The sequence below is a fragment of the Gracilinanus agilis genome, chromosome 2, assembly GCF_016433145.1.
Source record: "Gracilinanus agilis isolate LMUSP501 chromosome 2, AgileGrace, whole genome shotgun sequence".
NCBI lineage: Eukaryota > Metazoa > Chordata > Mammalia > Didelphimorphia > Didelphidae > Gracilinanus > Gracilinanus agilis.
Window position 1 is genome coordinate 609,710,027 of NC_058131.1, and position 26,836 is coordinate 609,736,862.

At 39.1% G+C, this 26,836-nt stretch overlaps 1 protein-coding gene across 2 annotated transcripts in view; it reads left to right on the forward strand.

The window, feature by feature from the left end:
- Nucleotides 1-26,516, forward strand: part of FSD2 (fibronectin type III and SPRY domain containing 2) — a 62,139-nt gene extending 35,623 nt beyond the window's left edge. Inside the window, exons 7-12 of one of the 2 annotated variants that reach the window (XM_044665485.1) lie at nucleotides 411-545; nucleotides 5,155-5,308; nucleotides 8,119-8,252; nucleotides 13,889-14,021; nucleotides 22,710-22,886; nucleotides 25,732-26,516. In XM_044665485.1, the coding sequence (XP_044521420.1) occupies nucleotides 411-545; nucleotides 5,155-5,308; nucleotides 8,119-8,252; nucleotides 13,889-14,021; nucleotides 22,710-22,886; nucleotides 25,732-25,984 (986 nt within the window). In that variant the 3' untranslated portion in view covers nucleotides 25,985-26,516. The remainder of the gene's footprint in view (nucleotides 1-410; nucleotides 546-5,154; nucleotides 5,309-8,118; nucleotides 8,253-13,888; nucleotides 14,022-22,709; nucleotides 22,887-25,731) is intronic. The other variant, XM_044665486.1, reaches the window with a different exon arrangement.
- The last annotated feature ends 320 nt before the right edge of the window (nucleotides 26,517-26,836 follow it).

Below are 26,836 nucleotides of genomic sequence, written 5' to 3' on the forward strand. Positions count from 1 at the left end.
TTCCTTCCTTCCTTCTATTCCTTCCTTCTGTTCCTTCCTTCCTTCCTTCCTTTCTTCCTTCCTTTCTTCCTTTCTTCCTTCCTTCCTTCCTTCCTTCCTTCCTTCCTTCCTTCCTTCCTTTCTTCCTTCCTTTCTTCCTTTCTTCCTTCCTTTCTTCCTTCCTTTCTTCCTTCTGTTAGGATAATTGTTAATATATTTAACAATATATAAATAAATAAGAATTAATAAATGGGTTTATTATATTGAATAGAATTATAAAACATTCATGTTCAGAGAAAATTCTTTCAGCATGCTCTAAGGCACTAGGAAGAAGGCTGTTTTTAAGATTTAAAGCAAGAAAAAAATAATGGCGATTCTACCCATTTCCATTAACTGTAAAAGAGCTAAATACATTTCTTCCTTCATTTCAGAGTTTTCAGTGAATGTCAAAGAATCCCATTACTCTGTGGCCAACCTTGTGCCTAATACCCAATATGAATTTTGGGTCACAGCTTCGAATAGCACTGGCGTCAGCCCACCAAGCGAGCGAGCCGTGTATGTGACAGGTAATGTGTTCTACCAATGTCCTTGAGAACAGGAATTGTGTTTTGCCAGGCTTTTGTCTATTCATTCAGCGAGATGCAGACTTGGCCAGACAGGAGTGTCAGGGTAGTTTTAAATGCCATTTAGATGGATGGATTGTGTGTTTTTCAGAAAAATGTTGGCATTTTTCTTTTGGACTTAAAAAAGTATAATTCATAATATGATTGCTTCACTAAGAAATAGAATACTTTAAAAAATGAGGGTAGGGCCCAGTGGTGTGTCTGTGAGGGTTGGGGTATGAGGGGCCCCATGGTGGAACAGAAGTGTGGGATACGTGCTGGTCCCAGCATAGCAAGACTCTTAGACTGGCTTGAAATCGAAAGACAATCAGTGATGAGAAATGAGAGCATCTCAGAATGTAAAAAGAGATGACTATAATAATGAAGGGGAATTGGGGGAGAAGGGTCAGCTTTTCCTAGAGGGTCTCACATTTCATGGTGGATCCAATCCCAAGCCCATATCTGATGAGGGAGAAGGACCTCTCATTCATGTCTAAATTAGACTCTGGATTTTTGTTTGTTCATATTGGATTAGAATGATAGATTTGGAAGAAATCTAAATGTCACTGAATTTAAAGCTTTCATTTACTTTACACATTGTACAGAGGAGGAAACAACCTCAGAGAAGTGATCTACCCAAAGTCACATAGGCAATAAGGAGCAGAGCCAGGAGTTCAAATCCAGGTCCTCTGATTCCAAATTATTGTTCTTTTCATAGTCCTGCCCTGCCACACATGTAAAAGGAAAGATTCAACAACTCAGTTTTCAATTCAGTGATCACTTACTAAGAATCTTCTATGAGGGGCAGTTAGGTGATTCAGTAGAGTGAGAGCCAGACCAGGAGTCAGGAGGTTCTGGGTTCAAATCTAGATTCAGATACTTCTTAGCTGTGTGATCCTGGGCAAGTCACTTAACCCCTTTTCCCTAGCCCTTGCCCTTCTGTCTTAGAGTTGTTATTAGGACTGAAAGTAAAGTTAAAAAAAAAGCAACCTACTCTACTCCAGGCAATAAATCAAAAAGATTTTGTACCTATATGTGCTAGATATTAGGGATATGAGTATAAAAAATGAAAAAAATCCCTACATAAAATAGTTGCAGTCATAACGAAGCTTCCATTGTTCTTCTTCTTTTTTTTTTTTTTAGTGAGGAGACAAGACATACAAATATAGACTAGATACAAATTAATTTCACCCAGGGAGGTTGCTAGCAACTGGGACCATCTAGATCAGGGGTCAGCAACCTTTTTGGCCATGAGAGCCATAAATGCCACATTTTTTAAAATGTAATTTCGTGAGAGCCATACAGTGCTCACAGTGTGCGCTCCTGTAACAGCGCCTGAAAAAAAAATGGACTTTATGGCTCCTGCAGAAAGAGCCATATCTGGCCCTCAAAAGAGCCAGATATGGCTCAAGAGCCATACGTTGCTGACCCCTGATCTAGATAGTGGTATATGAAGGAATTGAACTAGAATGTCCCTGAGGTCCCTTCCAGCTTGGAGGTTCTGTTCTAGGTCTTTTCCTCCCTCAGGGATCTCCCTAGGTCCCTTCCTCCCTCTTCCTTGCACATCATGTTTCATGAAGTTATTGTAAGGATGGCTTCAGGGGAGTCCTTCCAGCTCTAAGAATGTGTGCTTTATAATCCTTTAAAACATATTAGATAAACTGGAGACCATTGTTCTTGTTGTCGGTATTACCCTGCCACTTCAAGATCGGATGGAGAAGCAAGGTTCTCATGGACATATAATCAAAGGAGAAACCCCACCAGAAAACTAGGGTTGTCTCATTTTCATTTATTGGCTATGAATTTAATTGTGCCACTGTAGTCTGGCACATGAGATAACTGCCACCAACACAAGATGTCACTGTGACCCATGTAGGCATGCTTTATAAGACTATGAGACAGCAATTGCTATTTTATAGTTTATTAATATACTTTCTTCCATCCAGAATAAACACAGGATGTTGAAAGTCTTAAAGCAGTCGTAAGTTATTAAAACTTAAGATTTTGGGAACATCCTGTGTGCATGGTGGATCCAAGAGTATATGATGCCAACATTCGTCTTTTGCTTCTCTTTAGTTCATTTCAGACTAGGGGACCAGTCATTAGTGTAGGAGTCAAGACTCCTAATCTCACTAATTAATTAATTCTGGTAATTAAAAATTCTAACAAATGATAATCTCACGGTCGGTCAATAACTACTGATAGTTAATAACCATGTTAATAACCTTGAGCAAGTCAAACAACACTGGATTTGGAGTCAGAGGACCTGATTTTGAATCCCAGTGCTTACCCGTTGCCACATCCATGATCATTCTACTTCTCTAGACCGTGACCAGATGAACTCAAAAATCCTCACTAAATTTATAATCCTGTGAATTCAACTTTGGGGATTCAGTTTACTGGTCTGTAAAATGAGGAGGTTGGATTAGATGGTTTCTGAGATGCCTTCCATCTACAACTCTCCACCCTCTCTCAGCAGAAGATATTGCTTCAGACTTTTCTGAGAGAATGGGGGCCAGGAATCATGAGCTCTTCATTTCCCCCAGTTTTATACTTCAGATACACTCCATATCCCCCACCCCATTCCCATCCTTTGCTCCAGCCTCAGGAAAAGCTTGCCCTTCTTTGCAATGCCAACTCCCTCACTTCTACACTTGATCCCATCTCCTCCTGTCTACTCCAGAAGCTTATCCCTACAATCATCCTTAACCATCATGATCCCTTTTTACCCATTGCCTCCCTCTCTACTGCCTACCTAGGACCAGAGCTTTCCTGGCCTTAAAACTCTTCCTTTGACCCTGCCAGCCCTTTAAACTATTGTCTTATATGTCTCTTCTCTTTCAAAGCCAAATGCTAGAATCAGCCATTTAATCTGAAAGAGAATTTATCTTCCCACTGAAAATGACCCTTTCCTCTAACTTCCAAATTTCTACTGAGGACACTCCCATACTTACAGTCATCCAAGTTTGCAGCCTTGGAAATATACTTAACTCTTCACACTCTCTCACTCTATTCCCATCCAATTAGTTGCCATATCTCAAAGCTCCTACCTCTTCAACATCTCTTGAATCCATTCCCTTCTCTCCATCATAGCCACCACCTTAATTCAAACCTTCATTACTTCTTGCCTAGAATATTGCCATAACTTCCTAATTTGTCTTTTTATCTTGTGTCTTCCCTCTCAAGTCTATCTTCCACAAAACTGATATTCCTAAAGCATGGATCTGACCAGTCATGTCCTTGATCAAGAAGGTTCAGTTGCCTGTAATATAAAGTATTAACTCCTCTTTGAATCACTTAAAAGCCTTCACAATCTAGCTTCTCAAGAATATTACTCCCTCTCATACATTCAAGGATTCCAGCACAACTGACTTCCTTGCTGATCCTAGTACATAAGATTCCAACTCCTGCCTCTGTGATGGGCTTTTTCCCATACCTTGAATTCTGCCCATCATCTCCATCTCTTGGAATCCCAAGTTCCATTCAGGGCCCAATTCTGGTGGTTCTCTGGTGCTCTTCATTATCGGTGCTCCCATACACACCCCCTGACATTGTATTTACTTCTCCATATACGTATCATCTCTCTCAAATAGAAGGTAGGATATTTTAAAAGAGGGATTGTTTTGCTTTTTTCTTTCACAGGGTCTCTCAGGAATCTATCCCAGTTCTTTTTACATAGTAGGCACTCAAATGGTTGTTGAAATGGACTGAATACTAGCCCTGGCATTCAATATCTCTTTTCTGACAAAAATAAAACCAAAACAATTTGCTTGACACATTCTTCATTGTTTTAATATTTATCCTTTTGGTCATCTCCCATCTTCTCTCCACTAGTTTACATCTTGAAACTTGTACAATATTGGCTCTGAAAACATTGGAATTAGGCTCAAGAGATCTGGGCTCAAATTATGACCCTGGTAGATATTAGCTCTGTGATTATGGGCAAGTTACTTAATCCTCTTTTGCTCAGTTTTTTCATCTATAGAAGAGAATTAATGTTTGTATTGCCTACGTAGGATATTATGAGGAAAGCACTCTATTAGTCTTAAGGCACACTAGTGATATGAGCTCTTTTTGTTATTAGATCATTTAATTGAAAGATAGAAGAGACTCTGACCCAGTAATCCCCATTTCACAGATGAGAAGACTGAAGTGTAGAGAAGGAAAATGGTTCGTTCCAGGGTCACAGTCCAACTCCAGATCTGTCACTCTTTCCATTATTCCACTTGGTTTCTTAGTGAATTTTCCTTGTATTCTTTTAGTTGCAAAATGTTTTGGGGAAAAGAATGGGTTGGGAATAGTTTCTTAACTTATTTGCAGCCAAATATTAGATCAGAAGTGAATGAATCAAGATTATAGATTCAGAGATGGAACCAACCTCTTCATTTTACACGTGAGGACATCAAGGTACAGAGAAACAAAGTATGGGTTACTAAGGACAACCTAGTTAGTTGTGTTTGAAGTTGGATTTGTACCCATGTTGCCCTGATTTGGGGTACAATGACCTATCCACTGTACACCATATTGCTTCTCAAATGGCTTCACGTCTACTTTCTTTCCCCCTGCATTTTAGCTCCTTCACCTCCCATTATCAAAAGCAAAGAGATCCTGAGCTGTGAACATGCTGCCCTAGTGTGCTGGGAATCTGGAAACATGAATCCTGTGGACTCCTACACTATTGAACTGTCTAAAGTGGACAATGAAGACTCAGGGAATGTTGTTACAGAGTGAGTCAATGCAGTTCAATGCCTTGGCTTGAAAAACTTGATAAGCATGTTTATATCTCACAGGACAGTGCTCCCTAGTCACATTGCACGTGAGACACAAGTTGCCTGGAAAAAGGAAATTGCATTGTGAGATAAGCAGTATCTTTAATATGGTCTCCCTTAGTTGTAGCAAAAAGTAAAAGTATAAACCCTTCTTAGGATGCAGTGAAACAGGGGAAATCAGAAAGGGCAAGGGCTCAGAGGCTTTCCCCCCTCTTAAATGCACCTTAAATCTAAACCTTATATACACATTAATCCTTTTTTTAAGTGTCAAATCTTTTCAAATAATTCAGAATTTTATTCATGTTCATTGGAAAATGGGTCAATGACCTCTTTGGGAAAATGAATATGGCAGAAGGTTAGCAATGGAACAGGCAAGAATTCTGCGAGGCAAGTGGTATTTTTCTTCATCTTTGCTGTCTGTTTGTGATGGTAGTTCAGTTTCAGGCAAGGTATAGTTGTCTAAGTATGTAGGCTCAGCTCTGTGTAGCCTGGGATAATCCCCATCTAAATTGATGTTTCTTCCCAGACGACTGGTTCAGATTCCTTTTAGAGCAAACATCTTTGTTGATATTTTATTTTATTTTTGTTATTTGTAGAGTATATGATTACTTAGCTCTGATGACTCAGCTAAAAATTAATTGACATAATCACCTTATCAAAGTAACAAGCACAAAATGGATCCACAATAATTGTTAGAATTTATTCTGAAATTCAGCAGGAGATAGAAAATATATATTCAAATTAACTCTAAAATGTATGAAATCTCTGGGAGCCCACCTGCTAAGATACATTCAGCTCTCATTTGAATATAACTTCAAGACACTTTATACAGGAAAAAATTATAAGACATAAAGAAATTTCAGTTCATGCCAATATAATAAAAATGACTAAACTTCCCAAGTTGACTTAAATACTTAGTCTAACAGTTAAAGAGTTATTTATAGAACTAAAAAAAATAACAAAATCAAGGAAATCATGAAAAAAGTAAGAATGAAGAATCTAGCAGTACTAGATTTTAAACTCTATTAACCAATAATTAAGACTATTTGATACAAGTTTTTTAAAATAGAAAAAATTTATTAATAGAACAAATTAGCAAAGTAAAATCCAGAAATAATTGAACAAAGAATGGACTCTGAGGAGATTCTAGAGTGGATCCTACAGTAAACACTTGGCATTAAGGTTGGAGTTCAGGTTCTCTGTATATGGAACCCAGCCAGTAATAACAAGGGAACATCAGGGACACAGGGGCAAGATCTGTGCTTGTACTCAAGTCTTCAAAGGTTTCTTGGATCAATGCCGTTGGGTGAGGAAATGGTTTTTCAAGTCAATTAGTCAACAAGCATTTTATTAAGTATCTTGCACAGACACTGTGCTTATCACTTTCATTAAATTGCCTTTTCTTTTGGACTACTAGTGGTCAAAACAAACAAAAGTCTCTGAAAAACTATTACTATTGTAAAATGTTATTCTTTCTGAACTAATTCAAACCCAGAGCTTTATTCTCATTGTCAATCAATACTGATATTAATGGACTATATAGTGTTTTAGAATTTGAATATCCATTATCTCCTTTAATATCTATTATCTCATATAATATCCATTATCTAATTTATTATCCATAATCTCATTTAATGGCAATGATGATAATGATAATAGCAATAAGCTAGTATTGACATAGTGTCTTAAAATTTGCAAAGTGCTTTACAAATGTCATCTCATTGAACAACTCTATGAGTGAGGTGGGTATTACTCCCAGATGTTATCCCCATTTTGTTTCATTTCATTTCATTTCATTTCATTTCATTTCATTTCATTTCATTTCATTTCATTTCATTTCATTTCATTTTTAAACCCTTACCTTCCAACTTGGAGTCTGCTCCAAGGCAGAAGAGTGGTAAGGGCTAGGCAATGGGGGTTAAGTGACTTGCGCAGGGTCACACAGCTAGGAAGTGTTTGAGACTAGATTTGAACCTAGGACCTCCCATCTCTAGGCCTGGCTCTCAGTCCACTGAGCCACCCAGCTGCCCCCATTATCCCCATTTTAGAGATGTGGCAGATGAATCTCTGAGATGTTAAGTGACTTGTTTTGCACATAGCTATTGTAATAGTTAAAATTTAATTATGAGGCTGCTAGTAGCTTTAGAAGCTTTAACATCAAAGTAATGATAGTAAAGAGAGGGAAATGTAGGAAAGAGATAAAGAGTTGCTTAGCTTAATACTCTATTTGCTGTTTGATGGATTGAAATTCACCACTGACAGGAGTTCCTTCATGTTCCAAGCTCCAGCCAGAAGAGCTAGAGAGAGAGTGAGCAGTGCCTTGGTCTCCCCTTATAAGCAATCTTCTCCACCCACTAGCTCTCCCAGGTCACATTTCAGGAACCAATCATAGTTCCTTAATTTGCCTGGCACCGTCCATGGGGGCAGTGCCTGTGGGATCAGTTTCCCATCTTGTTGGTTTCAACTTCCTTTCTTTGCGGGTTTATCTATACTTGCACACCTCAGTGGTAAAGGGTTTTCAGGTCCCTGGTTGATGACATCAAACAAAGTAACATCATGGGGAGGGGGATTCCTTTCCCACACTATTAAATCTGGAGGTGAAATTTAAAGTCTAGGTCCTCTTGATTCAGGCTCTGATGTGGTATCTTTTCTATTATGTCTTATTGCCTGTTCATCAATAGAAGCAAACATTTGAGTGCCCAAAGTTATGTTATCAAGTATTATCACATATCATTATTTTTTGTTTCATCATTTTAACTTCTTTTTAGGTCTATAGTAGGAATTCCTACCTGTGAATCTCTCATTCAACTGCAACCTGGAGAAAGCTACCTAGTCTATGTGAGAGCCATCAATGTGGGAGGCCCTAGTGAAAGAAGTGAGCCTGCTACTATACACACTACAGGTACTGTTTAAATTCCCATTTTGCTATCGGGAGTAGAGCTCTTGAATATTACAGTTGGAAGCAAGCAGTGATGAACTATCGATTCCTGACATCTTTAAAGGAGCTGAGATGTTTGAGTCTTTGAGTCTGTTCTCTGTTGTCCTTCTCACTGCTTCATTCAGTAATGTTCTTGGACTATTCACCTACATAGTGGCTTTTAGTCAAAGGATGATGGTTTCAGGAAGCCTGTCCTGACTCCCATCACTAACCTAGAAAAGAACATGGAGCACTAAAAAGACTTGGGAACTGGGAACCAGGAGACCGAAATGCTAGTCCCAGCTCTGCCACTAGCTGGCCATGGGATTGATCACAGATGTGCATATGGGATGTGGGTATGCCCTGCCAAGCTCTAACGTGCCAGTAGTTCTCTTGCCACAGTGAAGTTGTCTGGGATCTGGAGTCAACAAAAGTGGAGGCAGCTTTCTGGGTATCTGTGACCCCCAGCAGCCACAACCACCATTGCTCCTTGCTCCCATTCATTTTCCCTTTACTACTTCCCTCAGGCTTTGGTTTAGGAGGGATAAAACCCATCTAGTGACAGGTTGACTTTGGAGCTTGGGGTGCCCCTCAAGACCATCTTCCAGACTTTTCCATGCTGCCTCTCCTGATCCACCAGTATTTCATGGCAGAGCTTGATTCTTGTTTTCCCAACTCCTTTGTACTTCCAAGAAACTTGTGCCCAGGAATTCTACGTGGGTGTAGTCATATCAGAAAAAACAAATCAACTGGTCATTTATTTCTTTCCCCTTTACTCTTCTGGTCATCTTGTTTTGGGGCATTGGTGATATGGGCAACAAATGCAAAAATAAAAATTTAAAAGGATCACCAGGCCATAGCAAAGCAAGGAGCTGGGTACTTTTGGAAGGTTGCATTTTTTTTTTTTAACAAAGAAGATAAGACTAAAAAAGTTGTTTGGGATTTAAGAATAAGGGGAAAGACATGATTTAAAATAAACTCAGTAAAAAGTTTATATATTTAATAGTTAATTTAAAAAATAAAGGTTAGTTCTTTTAGTTTCTTTAACTTGATAAATAAAAGTGCTGTTTTATGACAAAGTCATTAAGTTTTTACCTTTTAAAACAAAATTCCATGGAAGCAGAGCTAGTTGACTCAATGGATTGAGAGTCAGGCTCAGAAACCAGAGGTCTAGGGTTCAAATCTGGTCCCAGACTCTTCCTAGCTATGGGACCCTGAGCAAATCACTAAATCCACATTGCCTAGCTCTTACTACTCTTCTGCCTTGGAACCTACACAGCATTGAATTTAAGATGGAAAGAAAAGATTTAAAATAAAATTCCTAGGTGTTCTCTTTAATGAAATATGCTGTACATGTCTAAAAATGTGAGGTAGGGCATTTTACCTTTCTAAGCCTCATCTTCCTCATTTGTTAAATGAGGGGCTCTGCTAGGTGATCTTTCGGGATCTTCCAGCTCTAACATGCTATCACTTTATGTTTCTAAGTTTACAATGAGAATTTCCACATTAAAATAGACAAGTTGCAGGATCCTCGCTGATGAGTTCTTTCACCAGGCAGACTAGAATTTCATTATGCTTACCTTGCATTGTCCAGATTTCTATTTAGCCCATCCATCAGAGGGAGGCCACTGCTTTCATCTGGAACATTCCCTAGAAGAATGACCTCTCATTTTAGTGAAGAAAACAAGCAATCCATTGCAACAGCTTCTGGACATATGAATTAACTTTTAGGAAAAGAACACACATATAAACATTCATTCACGCAACAAATATTTATTGAGTAGCATCTTGTGCAAGGTGCCAAGTGCTGGAGAGACAAAGGTAGATATGGCCTGTTCAGTAGTGGTACCAATTATCAGCTCTGTGAGACCAGAAATGAGCTCTGTATGACCTTATACCTCCCCTGTTCCCCCAGGATGTTGCCCTTAATAGACCAATATGATGAAGTCGATAGAGTGCTGCTCTTAAAGTTAAGAAAACCTGGGTTTGAACTCCACCTCTGATACTTAATGGCTATCTACCCCCCAAACAAATCATTGAATGTCTCCAAGCCTCAGTTTCCTCATCTATAAAATGAAGATAATCATAGTGGTAGGTAACAGCCTCACAGAATTCTTTTGATGTATCAGATGTATGTAAACTGTTTTGCAAACTTTAAAACAATCTAAGTAGGTAAAAAAGACAAAAACCAACTACTTAAGTGTCTACTGTCTGCAAAGCATTGTGGTGAGTGAATGAATAAATATGCCTATTGAAGGAATGGGTTGTACCAATAGTAGATGTGGTATCAATTTAGAAGCTTTCAATTTCTCAAAAAAATAAAAATTACCAGCAAGAAGAAACCAAGAAAGAAATAAAAAGTTTCCTGGAAGTGCATTTACTACTGACCAAGATGTCCAAAAATAACATGTGAAAAACACTTTTGTGATTTTATCCACATAGTACCCCTATAAAGTGATTAAGGAAAAGCTGTTATTCTTATTCTGCATCTGAGATGCCCAGAAGGTGAAAATGCATTTCACAGCATATGTCAAGTCAAGAGCAGACTGGGAGGCCGGAGATGTCTTCACTCTGACCCTACATCCTGATTGAGATATTGTAGCAACTTAAGCATAAAAGTTATGAGCCAAAAGGCAATCCCTGCCCCCCCCAAAAAAAACAACCAAACACCTGTGGACTAAAAGTGTTCTGGAAGAGACCAGAAAGTCTGTAGGATCATAGATTCAGGGCTGAAAGAGAAATCAATCACTACAAACCTTCATTTAACCAATGAAGACAGAGGCTCGGAGAGAGTATCTTATTTGCCCAAAGTTTCCTGGGTTGTAGATAGGAGGACCAGGATTCAAACTCAGGTTCCCCAACTCAAATCTTGCCTCTTTTCACCACATCCAGGAAATAATCCAATCCTTTGTTTTTTGTTTCTTTCATTTGAAAACTTGGCTTCTTGGGCAAATGACTTTTCTCTTTGATCTGGTTCTTTTATCTGCATAATGAAGAGTACTTTTTTTTTTTTTTTAACTCTTACGTTCTGTCTTAATATCAATTCTAAGACAGGAGAGTGGTAAGGGATAGGCAATTGGGGTAGTGAGTTGCCCAGTGTCACACAGCTAGGCAGTGTCTGAGACCAGATTTGAACTCAGGTCAGGTTCTCTCTCCACGATGCTCCCTGGTTTCCTCAATATTTCTTCTTCTCATCTCAAAGAATTGCTATGAAAATCATATAAGATAATATAAGATTTGAAAGTGTTTTGTAGTCATATACCAGTGATTCCCAAAGTGGGTGTCACCGCCCCCTGGTGGGTGCTGCAGTGGTCCAGGGAAGCGGTGATGGCCACAGGTGCATTTATCTTTCCTATTAATTGCTATTAAAATTAAAAAAAAATTAATTTCCAGGAGCCTAAGTAATATTTTTTCTGGAAAGGGGGTGGTAGGCCAAAAAAGTTTGGGAACCACTGTCATATACAATGATTACAATGAGTAATGAAAGATCACACAAAGAGACAACAGAATTCTAGTCCAGTACAGGGGTCAAAGATGGTTCCAGGTGATTGAAATATACTCCCTTCCTTTTGGTCAAGAAATGACCAAGCAGGAATGGAAAGTTACATGTGCTAACAATTGCAATCACTAGACTTGGATAGTTTTGCTTAGTTGTTTCTTGTATTTTTTAGTGCAGATCTTATGTAATATGTGTTTATTGAGAAATGATTGTATGTCCAAATAAAAATGTCACCAAAAAAGAAAACATCAAGTATTATATATAAATTTTCATCTATCTGTACCCATATTAAGGATAGAGATCCTTAGTTTTTATTATTTATTCATAAGGAGAAAATCAATCATGAGTCACACTAGTGAAAAGGAATTTGATTAAAGATGATTTTTTGAGAAGGAAATATAGAATGTTCAATTTGTCTGCATTCAGAATTAAGAACAAAGAATAATAAAATTGAACTTAGTGAATACAATGAAAATACTTCAGTTCTGTATTGTGTCCAGGTACAAGAGACAGAGGCAAAGAGAAGTTTAAGTGAAGGGAAGGAGTTGAGGGAGAAGAAGGCAAAGACAGAAAAAAAAGAGACAGAAAAGAAAATGAAACAAAAATGAGGGTGGAAGGAGAAAGAGGACCTTGAGAGAATAACAAAAGATTGGAAACAGAAACATACAGGCAGAAGCAGAAAAGAGGGAGGAGAGGCAGAGAGCAGATCCATGGTGGAGAGTGGTAGAGACAGATTCAGGGAGAGTCAAATAGATTCAGTCATTCTGAGATGAGGCTATAAGTCATGTTTATTACACCCTATTGTTCCCTTGGACTAAAGAGATCAGATTAAATTTTTCCATTAACTTCTCCCCTTCCTTCCCCAAGAGAAGAGAGACTTTTCAGGAGTCAGTTCTTAGCCATAACTATTCAATAATTCTTGGTTCTTTTGATTAATCCTTCCTCAAAAGAGATTGGCCATGGAATTAGAATTCCTTCAGCGATGTCTCTGGATGGCTACAGCAATTTCAATATATAGGATACTTTGCTTTAGACCTAATCTGCCCACACAGCCCTCCTCTTCTTTCCCACATTCTCCTTCTTCAGCCCTTAGACATTATTTATCGATTCTGCCCCAACTTTTAGAAGGGGATGGGCTCCTTGTGCCTTGTGTTGGTCTCCATCTCCTATAAAACAATATATTTCAATCTGTACCTTTTACATCTGACTGCCTTTTAAAATGTTAACTAAAACAGACTTTGCTGTTATTCAAGTCATTTCAACACATATTTATTGGGCACCTATTTTTTGTTTCAGGGATATGACAGTGCTTCAGGGGATATGAAAAAGGATAAGACATAGTCCACTGCCTTGGAGGAGTTATAGTCTAGAAAGGGGATGAAAGAAATGGACACGAATGAAAGTGATGAGTGGAAAGAACAATGAGCTTGGTTCCAGTGCCAGCGTTGTCACTTATCATGTGTGTGACTTAGGACAAGTCACCCACTCTGGGCCTCATTTGTAAAAAATGAAGGAGTCTGAATAGATGGCCTCCAAGGTTCCTGCCAGCTCCAAAATTCTTGATCAAGTTGTTCAAGTAGATGGAACTTTGGACTTGAAATTAGGAGGCTTGAGTTCTACCCTTGCCTTTGCCACTCATTTGATGTGTGACTTTAAACAAAGTGGTGCTTTAATACCCCTAATCTATAAGATGGGATCTGGGGGTTGGAGAGTGAAGGGTGGATTTAAGAGTTTCTTAAGTTCTCTTCCAGTGCTGACATTTTATGAGTTTATATGATTCCAGACTCATTACAGTAACTACATAATTAGATTTGGAACCTCTCGGGGCTGCCTGTGAAAAAATAAGCAATACATGATGATAGCTTTTCTGGATGTGGAGTCAGAGAATAGAGGTTTGAATCTCATTTCCTCTACTTACTATCCATGTGACATTGGACAAGTTGCTCCCCTTTTCCCTGGGCCTCAGATTCCTCATCTGTAAAAGGAAAGGATTGAGCTAGATGACCTCTAAGGTCCCTTCCAGCTCTAAATGTTTGATTCTCTGACTCTGTAATTGAGGCATCTGTGACCTGCTCTGCTAGCTAAAATTCACCTACTTGCCATATTTTCTTTCTTTTCTTAGGTACCTACTTTCACCTTAATAAGGACACGAGCCATCCTTTGCTGTCCATTTTAGAAGATGGGTTTACAGTTGTTCGTGGTAAAGGAGAAAAGTCAGCAAGAGAGCCCCTTGATAGTGACACCAGGTTTACTAGGTACTTCATCTGTAGTAAGCTTAAATTTTCAGAGGGGAGTCTCATGCAACACAGAATGTTGGTCTGGGATGGAATCAGGAAAAGACCCGTGTTTAAATCTCAGCTCTGGGTTTTATTAACTCTAGACTCTAACCTGAGCAAATCTCTTTACTCTCCTGATCTTCAGTTTTCCTATTTGTAAAATGAGTATAATAATACTTCCGCTGGGACTGAGGTTGGGAAGATGAGTCTTCCTGGGTTCAAATCTGGCTTCAGACACTCACTAGGGCAAGTCATTTAACCCTGTTTGCCTCAGGTTCCTCATCTGTGAAATGAGATGGAGAAGGAAATGGCAAACCACTTCAGTATCTATGCCAAGAAAACCCCAAGTAGGGTCATGAAGAGTCAGATAAAACTGAGATGATTGAACAACAACAAAACCTACCTGATGGGGTTAATAAAGGGAAAGTAATTTATAACCCTTGAAATGCTATGGAAATATAAGACATTACAAGATAAGACTTCACAGGCTTATTCCATATTCACTATGTTTCCTTTCTAGATCTTAAGTCAATAGTTTCCCTAGAAATAAGAAAAGTAAAATTTCATCTTCAAATTGGTTAATTTCTGAGCCAGTCGCTGGGAACTTAGAGTCCAGAAATTACCCCAAAGAGATTCCATCATGCATAGGGACAGCTCTAATTATGACAAAATTTTGGCTAATTTGGACATAAAATCTACCCCTGGAATTCCCACCCATTCATTGTTTCCAATTTTACCCACTGGGGTTAAGAAGCATAATCCCCCTTTCTAAACTTTTTAGTGACCAAGCTTGGCCCTAAAGAAGATATAGGAGATGATATCTCCTCCTCATTTTCCTTTTGGAATGTTCAGTTTTGATTGTTCTGTGGTGGGTTCTTTCCATTTGCATTGTTTATAATGATTGTGCATGCTGTTTTCCTGATTCTGCTTTTTTCATTTTGCATCAATGCATAGACATTTTCTCTGTGGAAACATCAGGGCAGGGACTACTTTACTTTTGACTTCTTTACTTTTGACTTGCAGCATGTGCGCCTAGAACATGGTGGGCAATAAATAAATATCTGTTGATTGAATGATGGTTACAACAGGACCAGGCAAGTCCTTTTATGGGTACAGGAGGCTACAGAGGGTCAGAGATAACCAGAGCCCAGCACACAGCATTAAGCTGGGAGTCACCAGACTGTACCATGGACTATAAACAAATAACTTAAATTCTCAATTGTTATCTGTCTCCCTGTTGGGAAACTAAGTGACCATCACTCTCCCCATCCATGTACTAAGGGAAATAACCTCAGGCTTATGGAGAATATTGTTGAGAAGCCTAATTAGATAATGCCTATGAAGTGAGTGGGCACCTTGGGGGAAAATTTTTCACAATATAGTCAGTGGATGTTTCTTAATGATGGGTGAATCAGAGGACAGTGAACCTTTCCTGTATCTTTATGGGAACAAACAATCCAGGCCTGATGAAATGTCCCAGAAAGCATTTTGAGAAGAAAAGAGATGGTACCAAATGTGACTCATTCCATTAAAACTATCAGAGAAGGGACTAAATAGGAGCTTAGGCTTCATAATGGTCCTTTTAGAGGTTTCAGAATTATCTTTGCAGGTGCTAAGTGAGGAGGATCTGTTTAGAAGCAGAGAGCTGAATGAACTCTTCTTTCAAGCCAGGTGGGCTGTCAGGCTGGAAATACAAATGGAGTCCAAATAGCTGCTTTACTACATCAAAGCCAACTTTAAGCACTCAGATATTTGGGGCTCACACCATTTATCTCCAAGCCTCAGATCTTAAAATAGCATTAATAGTTAAGTTTACTACAATTATAATATTTATATAGTGCTGTGGGGTATACATTATCTCATTTGATCTTCACCATAAATAACCCACTGAGATTGGTGTTATTATCATCCCTAATTTATAATCAAGAAGCCAACATGTTTAAGCACCTATGCATGGTGTTAGGCACTGGGGATATGACAATAAGGCATGAAACAATTGCATATCTTGAGAAGCCTATCAGGAGAGACCACATGTATATTGGAAAAATAAATAAAGTCAAGGGAGTTAAATGGATTTTATTTATTTTTTTACACATCAATACAATTTTTATTATTTAAATTTTCTTATTTCAATATTGTTTAATTTTGTAAGTGAATAATCATATAAAATCCAAACCCCAAGTCATATACTCAAATGAACAAGTAATAAATTATATGTTTTCTTTCTCTAGAGGTGGATAGAATTCTTTTTATAGAATTGTCCTGGATCATTGTATTGCTATTAATAGCAAAATCTGTCTCATTTGATCATTCCACAATATTTTAGTTACTGTGTATAATGTTCTCCTGGTTCTACTTATTTCACTCTGCATCAGTTCATGAAGGTCTTTCCAGCTCTTTCTGAAATCATCCTGTTCTTCATTCCTTATAGCACAATAGTATTCCATCACCATTTGATACAATTTTTAATACTTGTTTTCTGACATGCTGCAGTCCATGTTCTCTCCCTTCCTTCTAGCCCTCCCCCTTCCCCAAGATGGCAGGGAATACCTGTGTTACCTAAATTATGTACCTGTGTTACGTAAATTAATATCCAATAACTCCAAGTATTATATTTTATGAAGTTTATTAATAATCACTTGAAGTAGAGAGAAAAATAAACTAAAAGAAATAGAAGTTCAAACCTGATTATCTAACAAAAAGTAAACCCACATGAGTAAGTTCTCCAGCCCACTTCCGCAGCTGCGATCAGGAGGAAGGAGAGAGAGAGGCAGGGCTACACAAAACTTATATCCTCCCTACGCTAGCAGGTAAGGAAGGAACATGGAATGCTGGGAGAGAGACCTGGGAAGCAGCAGATTCTAATTACACAGTTATCATGCAAAACACGTTGTGAAAGAAGATACATCACTTAGGCTAGAGAAAAATTCATGGAAGAATAAAGTGAAGGATGCTTTGCTTCAATCTGCATCCAGATTCTGTCATTTCCTTCTATGGCAGTGGATAGCCTTTTTCATCACCCTGAGTCTCCGTGGAGCTGTCCTGGATCCTTGCCTTGTTGATAATAATTAAGTCTTTCCCGGTTGATCATCCTACATTATTGCTGTTGTACAACTGTGTACAATATTCTCCTGCTTCTCCTTACTTTGGCATCACTTCAGAGAAGTCTTTCCAGGGTTCTGATTTTTTTTTTTGGTGATCTTCTTGTCATTTCTTATGGCACAATAATATTGTATATCACATACCCCACTTGTTCAGCCATAAGGGAGTTAAATTTAAAGCAATTTAGGAAGGAAGACACTAGCAGCTGGAGGTAGATGGGGTTGGGAAAGACTATGTAGAAGTTGGAACTTGAGCTGAGTCTCACAGGGAGTGAAGGATTCTGGGGAATTGAAATCTACACAGGAGGAAATTGAAGCTCAGAGAGGTCATGTGACTTGTCTGAGAAACAATCCCAAACCATGACTTTGGGAGTTGGGTCGGAGTCTCTCTCCTACACTGCAGGAAAGCCTTGGTCATGGGCTTCTCTTTCACACTTGAGTTTTCTTAAATTTATAAAGACATTGAGAGTTCTTGACAACTTGGCCCCCAACATATTACTCCCCTCTTAGACGTTATCCTACTTGCTGTTCCTCTCACACAAAACTCCATCTTCTGTCTTTAGGTCTTTGCATTGGCTATTATCTCTCCTGCTTGGAATGTTGTCTCTCCTAATCTCTGCCTTTTAGAATTTCTAACTTCAAGATTCAGCTCAAATACTACTTTTTGATTTTATTTTTTTTTTTTAAACTTTTACCTTCTTAGAATCGATATTAGGTATCTGTTCCAAGGAGTAGAGTGGTTAGGGCTAGGCAGTTGGAGTTAAGTGACTTGCCCAGGGTCACAGAGCTGAGGTCAGGTTTGAACCCACGAACTCCTGTCTTTAGTTCTGGCTCTCAGACCACTATGCCACCTAGCTATGCCTTGAATTTATTTTTTTTTTTAATTCTTGCCTTCTGTCTTAGTATCAATTCTAAGACAAAAGAGTAGCAAGGACTAGGCATTTGGGATTAAATTATTTGTCCAGGGTCACACAGCTAGGAAGTGTCTGAGGCAAATTCAGGAAAAAGCAACCAGGCCAGAATGCATGAAAGAGAGTAAGATGAAATCAGTATGGAAATATGAGCTGAATAAAACCAGACTGAGAAGGGCTTTTATTGCTAAGTTGAGGAATTCAGCTCCATGATCCCCCAACTGCTGGTCTTTTAACCATCCTCCAATTCCTCTTCAATGGAAGGGACTATGGACAGGAATGGGAAGATTCTTTCAGAAGGGAACCTCAGTCAGAAAATATTGCCTCTGAGTTCTTTGCAAATCTCTGGGATTCTTGAATTCTTGCCTTCAAACCTAGAGATACCATTTGACTTTTGGGCTTTATAGAACCTTAAATCTGTGCTCAATTTTCAGCGTTGAAGTCAGGCTGCCATAAGTCATTCTGGGAGTTTAGATGGAGGTGGAAGGAACTATGAAAGAAGTCAAGGCTCTGGTGTAGTTGCTCCCTATACTGAGCCAGCAAGCAACCAGTTAGCATCTTATTGGAGCATTTCCTTTATGGAAGGTACTATGTTGGGTGCTATTGGGCATGCAAAGAAGCATTAGACATGATTCCTGTCTTAAAGCAGCTGGAATGGGAAGATCATCTAGACACAAATGGAAAACTAAGAATACAAGAGAATAACAAATATGACTTAGTACGAGACTAACAATACAAGATAACTAGTATTAGTTAATAAAAATTAATAATGCAAGATAAAAAATTAACAATATTAGTTAATATAATAACAAATGATAACCCTATGTAAGTTCAGAGGAGGGAAGAATCATTGTAGGCTGAAAAGCAAAGATTCATAAAGATAAAACTTAAAAACCAAATAGACCATATAGGACTACCATGTATCAAGGACTATGCCAAGTGCTTTATAAAAATTATCTCATTTGTTCTTCCAACAACTCTGTCAGGTGGGTGCTATTATTATCCTCATTTTACATTTATGGAAACCAAGATAAATAAGTGACTTGCCCAAGGTCACATATAGTATGAATGAGGATTTGAATTTAGGTCTTCCTGACTCCAGGTCTGGTACTACTGCAACACCTAGCTATCTCTAGGTACCTCTTGAACTGGGCCTTGAAGGATGAATAGAATTTGGATTCATAGAGAATCCTTTAGGTTGGAGGGGCAGGAAAGGAAGCGATGGTGGTGAGGGAAATAGGCAGCATCTTTTTGAAAGGCACACAGAATAAAGACAAAGGCTTCGTGCTGGGAAGAAGTAATAGATCAAATCGGAAGGGCAAGCAGGGACCATAGCAGTGAAGGTCTTCAGTGCCAGGATATCAAGTTTAGATTTCATCCTGTAGGCAATGGGGAAAACAATGAACATTTTGGAGCAGATGACTGATATGAGTGGTATTTTGTTTTATTTTAAAGTTTTATTGGTATTTGAAGTGATTTCCAGATATACTCCTCCACCTACCCCGAGTGGGATTTTATAAAGATTAAAGTGACAGCAATGTGCGGGATGGATTGAAGGGGGAGAGATGGGGAGAGATGAGTCATGTTGACAAGCGAGTAGAGTGGGATATTTACTGTACCTTGAGAAGTGATAAAAGGGATAGTTTGGAGAGACTTGGGAAAGATATGCCTGAAGTCATGCGGAATGAAGTGAGTGGGACCATGAGAACAAGTTAGATAGTAACAACACTGGAAAGACAATAGATCCCATCTGAACTCAGAACTCTGACCAAAGCGATGTCCAGCCATAATACCATAGGACTGATGAGAAAACACGCCACCCACCTCCCAACAGAAAGGTGATGGGTTCCGTGCAGAAGACACACATTTTTGATCACAGCCGATGAAGAATTTTTCTTGGCTGCCTATTGGTTAGAAGGGTTTTCTTTTTTAAATTTGGGGAGTAATAGAGATAGGTTAGAGAGCAATCAATCTATCAACATTTATTAAGTGCCCACTACACACTAGGCACTGTGGTAATTGTGGGGATACAATTCCTGTTCTCAGGGAAATCACAATCTAATGGGGAAAATCTAATGGGGAAGATAGTTGGGGAAAAAAATAAGAGACCATTGTACTATCTAGATGTGAAGTGGCAAGAGATGTTACGAAAGAAGACTCAAAAGAACATCCTAACTGATTGAATGTGTGTTAAGAAGGGGAAGGGGAGTGGCAAGAGAAAACAGAGAGAGAGGAATGACTAGGTGAATGGGAGGGTGGACTGTGTCATAGATAAATAAGGAAAATCAACCCTGTGGAGCTGTTTTAAGGAGAAGGGTGAGAAAGATGGTTTTCCCAGGCCTTTGGGAGTTCAGTCCAGCTAGCCTTTGAACTAGAACTGTCTCCAGCTCTTGAGCAATGTCCGGGGAATTATGAAAGGAGAAAACTTGCCAAGGTGTTAGGAGGTTGTTTTTGGAGTCAGTGGAGATCACTGCCTTACAAATTTTAGCCTGGGCAATTAGAAAGTGAGATTTTTGAGAGTGGGTGGATTAGACTCAATGACTCCAATTGAATTGGGAACCTTTACAGCTTCTAAATTAATCTTGGATAGTGAGGAGGCTTTTGGAGAGCCAGTGCAGCAGAAATACTGGCAATGATAGGCTTTCAAATCTCCTTAATTTTCAGTGAAGACCCTCTTCTGCAAAGTCTAATGCTTTGTATAGTCAAAGAATCTAAATGTCATCTCTGAAGGTTTCATTGGGATCGGACAGTAAAGGTTCCATATGCTGCCAAGCCCCACCAATGACTTTTGAGTCTTTTCTTATTGCTAAATGCTCTTTCCTGACACTCCTACCCATTTCACTCTTGCCTTCCTGTGGCTTTTCCCTATCATTGCCTGGAAAAATTGCAACCTTGATAATGAGGTCTGCCTGCACAGCTGTGCGATAGGTACTCTGTGTTCCGTTGCCTCCCCTCCCCACTGCTGGGCTCTCCACTGAGACACCAGTTCTTATTAGACTCTGCCACTGATTCTAGGTGGAGTGAATTACCCCCCATTAGAGCCATTTCTATTATAGCAATTATCTTAACAGTCCTCCACATTGGCTTTGCACTTTATGCTCTGGAAAATTATATTTCATCTGTAAGCTTCAAAGTATATGGCTGCCTTTCTCCTATTTCCTTTTGTCAGCTGTCAAACCCATTTCCTTTCCACTTGTGACTTACAATTTTAACTTTAGCCAAGTTTTTATTTTTATAACTCTATAAACCACAATGAGTTTTACTTATTTTTTTTTTTATAAACAATCGCTTCCTTTTTTGGTGTTTCATCTCCCTTTCTTCTACTTGATAATTATCTGAATAATCTTATGTTGAGGGCAGCTAGTGCTGGGCCCGGACACAGAAAAACTCATTGAGTTTGGCCTCAGATACTTCCTAGCTGTATGACGCTGGGCAAGTTACTTAACCCTGTTGGCCTCAGTTTCCTCCTCTGTAAAATGAGCTAGAGAAGGAAATGGCTTATCACTCCAGTATCTTTGCCAAGAAAACCCCAGATGGGGTTGCAAAGAGTTGAACGCAATAACAACAATCTTGCTTTTCTCCTCTTCAGAACTGAATAGGTTATCAAATTGTTTTGAGAGAATCATGACTCAAAAGGATGAACCGAATGGTAATAGGACCTCTGAGAAAACACCAGCAAAGTGGCATAAGATACTCAAATCTGCCAGCAGAGTAACTCCACTATTTCCTGTCTTACAAATGGCAGCACATTACTCTAAAGAAGCAGTGGGGCATAGTGTGTTAGAGTCAGGAAGACCTAGGTTCAAATTCCAATGCCCACATAACTGGGCAAGTCACCGCTTGAGCCTCAGTCTCCCCATCTCAAAAATGGGGATCAGAGCATGCCATACAAACATGAGATATCAGACCTACCAATACAAAAATCATGCTTTACATGAAACCTTTCCCTCAGTGGTTCTCTTGTAACCACCAGATAAAAGTTCAAAATCCTTAGCGTGGCATACAAGGGCTTTTGTAATCTGGCCCCAGCTGACTTCTCCAGCCTTCTTTCATGTGGCCCCTTTGTTGTAGCCCAGAGGGAAGGCTTGCTAGGCCTCCTCTCACCACCTCTGCCCCTCACAGTAGTATCATCTCTAAAAGCTTCAATGCTGCTTCTCTACGAGACCTTTTTCGAATCCCCCCCATACAGCCCATGCAAAATGTATCATCTCTTAGGACACTTCTAAGTGTGCTTTGTGTTCTAGGCTGATTTGTAGACCCGTCTTTTCTACTAGATTATAAAGACAAGGTCCATGCTTCCATCTTTGTAGCCCTCCCCCCAGCACCAAAAAAAGTTGTGCCTGGCTGGTATGTGATAAAAGTTGAGTGGCAATATGGAATTATAGAGGACCAGATTTGGGGTGAGGCCAGGGTTCAATGCTTGCCTTGGGACACTTAGTAATGATGTGGCCATGGGCAAAACATTTACTATCTCAAAGCCTCAGTTTTCCCTTTTGGAAAATGGAGAGATAAGTAACATCTACCTCTAAGAGGTTAATGTGAGGATCAAAGGTGTTTTGCAAAACTTAAGGGATTATATAAATGTAAGTTGTTACTAGTGTGAATATTTGTTGGTTTATTAATTTAAAAAAAAACCCTCATATCCCCCAAATTAGATGTGTTGCTGTCATGGGAAGCCTGATACCTATTAAAGGAAGGCATTATTGGGAGGTGGAAGTTGATGAACAGATGGACTACAAGGTTGGCGTGGCATTTCAAGATATGAGCAGGCATGGAGAGCTTGGGGCCGACAGCTCTTCTTGGTGCATGAGTCATACTTTCACATCATCAAGGTAAAGTAAAACCTGGCTTCTCCTGGATTAAAAATGCCCTCCAAAGGAATTCTAATGAGTAACTGTGAATGCCAAGAAAACAGCTTAGACAGAAGACAGGGATTCAGAGATGTTCCATGATCTTCATGCCCCATCTCGATCACTGGCACTTGCTTACCTGCTTATTTAGAAAGAACATGATTTACGATCTAAGCTCTTCTTTGTGTTAACTGAGAATATGCAAACTTAAATTTTTTCCTCCAGGTTTTTGACTGTGTTTCTCTTTGATTAGTGATCACGGTCGGAAATTTTCTTTCCTTAATTAAGTCATCTCAGTCCAATGTCAGACTACTTCAACAAAATAGGCTGGGCAAATTCTCATGGTACAAACTTTCTAGCAGAGGAAGTCATCTTTGAACCCTTCCTCCACTTCTAAAATTGTAAAAAAGGATAATTTCATTTGACCATCAGGAAAATGTCTAATGGCCTTTCTAAGTAGTCTGACCTTGCCTGGAGCCTTTTTGGCTTTATGAGGCTCCTGTTCCTATCTGCACCATTCCCACAAATTGCTACTTTTCATTGCTCCCTAAGGACTTTGTTATAACTAATTATATTTCTTGAACAAGAAGATAGGGTAGGCCTTAATTTTTCCCCATAAAACAAATTCAGTAAGTATAGAGTTGAATCTCTTACTGTATCCAAAATCCAATTTGAATGTTTCAAGATTACTCCAGTGTCCAGAGCCATATTACAAAAATGAGATTGAAATGAGACTGAAACCAATAGAATGCTATGTAGGAATGGTTAACATTTTAAAAATGAGCACAGCAGCATTTAAATCTGAATGGAAACACTTGGTTAATTCAAACTCCTGGACTTCAGCTTTTCCATCTGAGCCAAAGGTGTCCTTGGCCAACATCCAAGGAGGAGTAGTTTGCTGAGGGTTAAAGCTGCTCATTAGACCCCAAAGGCTCAGCAGCCATTACTCTAGACCAGTGGTTCCCAAACTTTTTTGGCCTACCGCCCCCTTTCCAGAAAAAATATTACTTAGCTCCCTGGAAATTTATTTTTTTTAAATTTTAATAGCAATTAATAGGAAAGATAAATGTACCTGTGGCCATCATCGCTCCACTGGATCGTTGCAGCATCCACCAGGGGGCGGTGGCGCCCACTTTGGGAATCACTGCTCTAGACTAAAAATCACTTACCAACTTCAACCATCCTTCCTAGCTGGTTAACTTAGCTGGGCAGGGCAATGCTTTGGAAACCTTCCCCACATAACACACCTCTCAAGTTCTGAATTTTCCATTGCACACCAAAGGGGATAAAGGACCCTCTTAAAAGTCCATGGTAGGGATGTGCATACTGGCAGATGAGGGGGTGGGGACAATGACGCCAAAAAAAAAAATGACATTAAAAAAAGATTTGTCAGAAAAGGAAACCATGACATTAAAAGAGGTGAAGCAGTAACCTCTCATTATAACTGAATTTGTAAAAATGATTAAAGCTGAAACATAGGGTACAATTTGATGCTATACTGGACCTGTCCTATTGACAGTGAATTAAGAGAATGGTTGTCAAATGAAAGAGATGAGAACAAAAAGTGGAGGAGAAATAGGAGGCAGCACAGTACAAGGGGGAAAGGCCTGACTGGAGTCTGAAGACTTGGGTTAGACTCTTTTTTTTTTTTTTAAACCCTAATCTTCTCTTAGAATCAATGTTGTGTTTTGGTTCTAAGGCAGAGGAGCTATAAGGGCTAGGCAATGGGGGTCAAGTGACTTGCCCAGGCCTAGCCCACAGCTAAGAAGTGTCTGAGACCAGACCTAGGACCTCCTATCTCTAGGCCTGGCTCTCAATCCACTTAGCCACCCAGCTGTCTCCCAGGGTTAGAATCTTGACTTGGATACTTATCTGTTCTGTTACCCCTGGGTAAGCCACTAAAACTTTCTTATGAACCCAGGTTCCCCAACTCTAAATGATGCCCTCTTTCCACTCTACCACAATGCCTCTTGAGAGATTTCTTAGTATTTTACTGCATCCTGCCTTTCTATGAGTAGCCGCTATATTCTAAGGTGTAGGGCAGGTAACAGTGGCTGATTCAGGAGTCTAATTCTAGGTATTGCTGCTACTACCACTGAGTGATCATCTTTCCCATGAACTAGTCATTTAGTTCCTTGGAACTGCTTGGTTTAGAAAAGGAAAATTTAACATAAGGAAGCAACCTGGTCTACTGTGACACCATCAGAGTATCTGAAAGGTGAACTTCAGAGTATTTCAGTGCAATCACTGGGGAAGTGATGGGTTAGAGCAGGCAGGGTAAATTATTCACTTATCTGGGAAATGAGCCCAACAAAGCTTAAGTTTTTTCTGTAAAATAAAAAATGCTAAAGATGGGGGCAAATAGGAAAAAAAATTTTAAACGAAAACACCTAATTATATTGTTAGGCATCACTGTTTGTCCTTTAAACTATCATGATGTTAATTCTGAATTTCCTTTATTACAAAACATACTTTCCAACCCAGATACTATAATTCAGGTTTCTTAAATCTAAAGAAACCTGAATTATAGTATCTGCTTCCTCCAGGAATTTTAATGTAAAATGAGCTTCATGAAAACACTTATATTGAGTTTCTTGGGTAGAGTGATTTGCCCAGCACAAACAAATTTGAAATTAGTCTCTTGAGTCAAGCGCTGAGAGAAGACACAGCTTGGAAAATATATGGCTTTAGAAACAACAAATTACTTTGGTATTCATTTAACGAAGGAAATGTCATAAAAATGTTAATAAAATCAGGAATATAAAATGTTATAAGCTAGAGCAGAGCCACAAATTTTGTGAAGCTTAATTTGTTCTCTAATTTTCAGGCATAAATATGAATTTTTGCACAATGGGGCTACACCAGAGATCCAGATTACAGTTCCCCCAAAGAAGATTGGAATCCTATTTGACTATGACAGCTATAGATTATCATTTTTTAATGTGGATATTGCACAGCACCTTTATACATTCAGCTATCCGCTTCAACATTTTGTACAACCCTGTTTTTCTTTGGAAAAGCCTGGGATGTTAAGAGTATGTATTGGAATTTCAATGCCAAAGTTTGCCACACTCTTCTAGACTAGATTGGTGTCTAATGTTAAGTTCAATTCTAGGAAAAAAATGTGAGGTTGGCAAAAATGGTCCTTGATGTCCCCTATTTCCCCTTTTGTTTTCCTTTTTTTTTTCTACTTTACTCCCTGGGACCCCACCTCCCAAAACTCAGATGTTCTCATGCTGGCCTTTCCAGTTACATTACAAAACTTGATTATTCATAAAACCATAGGATTAGAGTTGGAAAGGATCTTAGAAGTCTAGATCTAGTCTAACCTCTTCATCTGACAAAGGAAACTGAGGCCTACAGAGAGATGTAGTGACTTGTCTAACGTTGATAATAAGTAGAACTGTCCAGTTCAGGATTTCTTTCAGGGCACCATATTAAACCAAGTCATATTCCTAGAAATATGAGAGTTTTAAGAGAAGTTGAAATGAATCCCATAATAATAATAATATCCAGGGGAGTGAGATATTTTTAGGACTCCTTATGAACCCACAATCACACCAATTAGCTGGCTCAGCTTCTTAGAGTACAACAGAACATGCCACAACTTGACTCCTTTCCTTCAGCAACTTTCCAAATAGGATCAAATAGCTGCATATCATGTTCTGCATAAGGTACTATGGTAGGTATCATGGGAGATAAGATCAAGTGTAAGATACAGGTCTTGTCCTCAAGAAACATACTCTATACCTAAAAAACAGAAGGCAGAAAATTAGTGTCCAGGCCTCCGTGTCATTTCCAGGCCATTTCTAAACCATGCTACCCTACCACTCATACCTTAACCTTCCTCCTTTCTATTGCCTTCCTCCATTAGAACTAAAGCTTTTTGAAGACAGTCTACTGGCTTGTATCTGCATCCCTAGTACTTAACA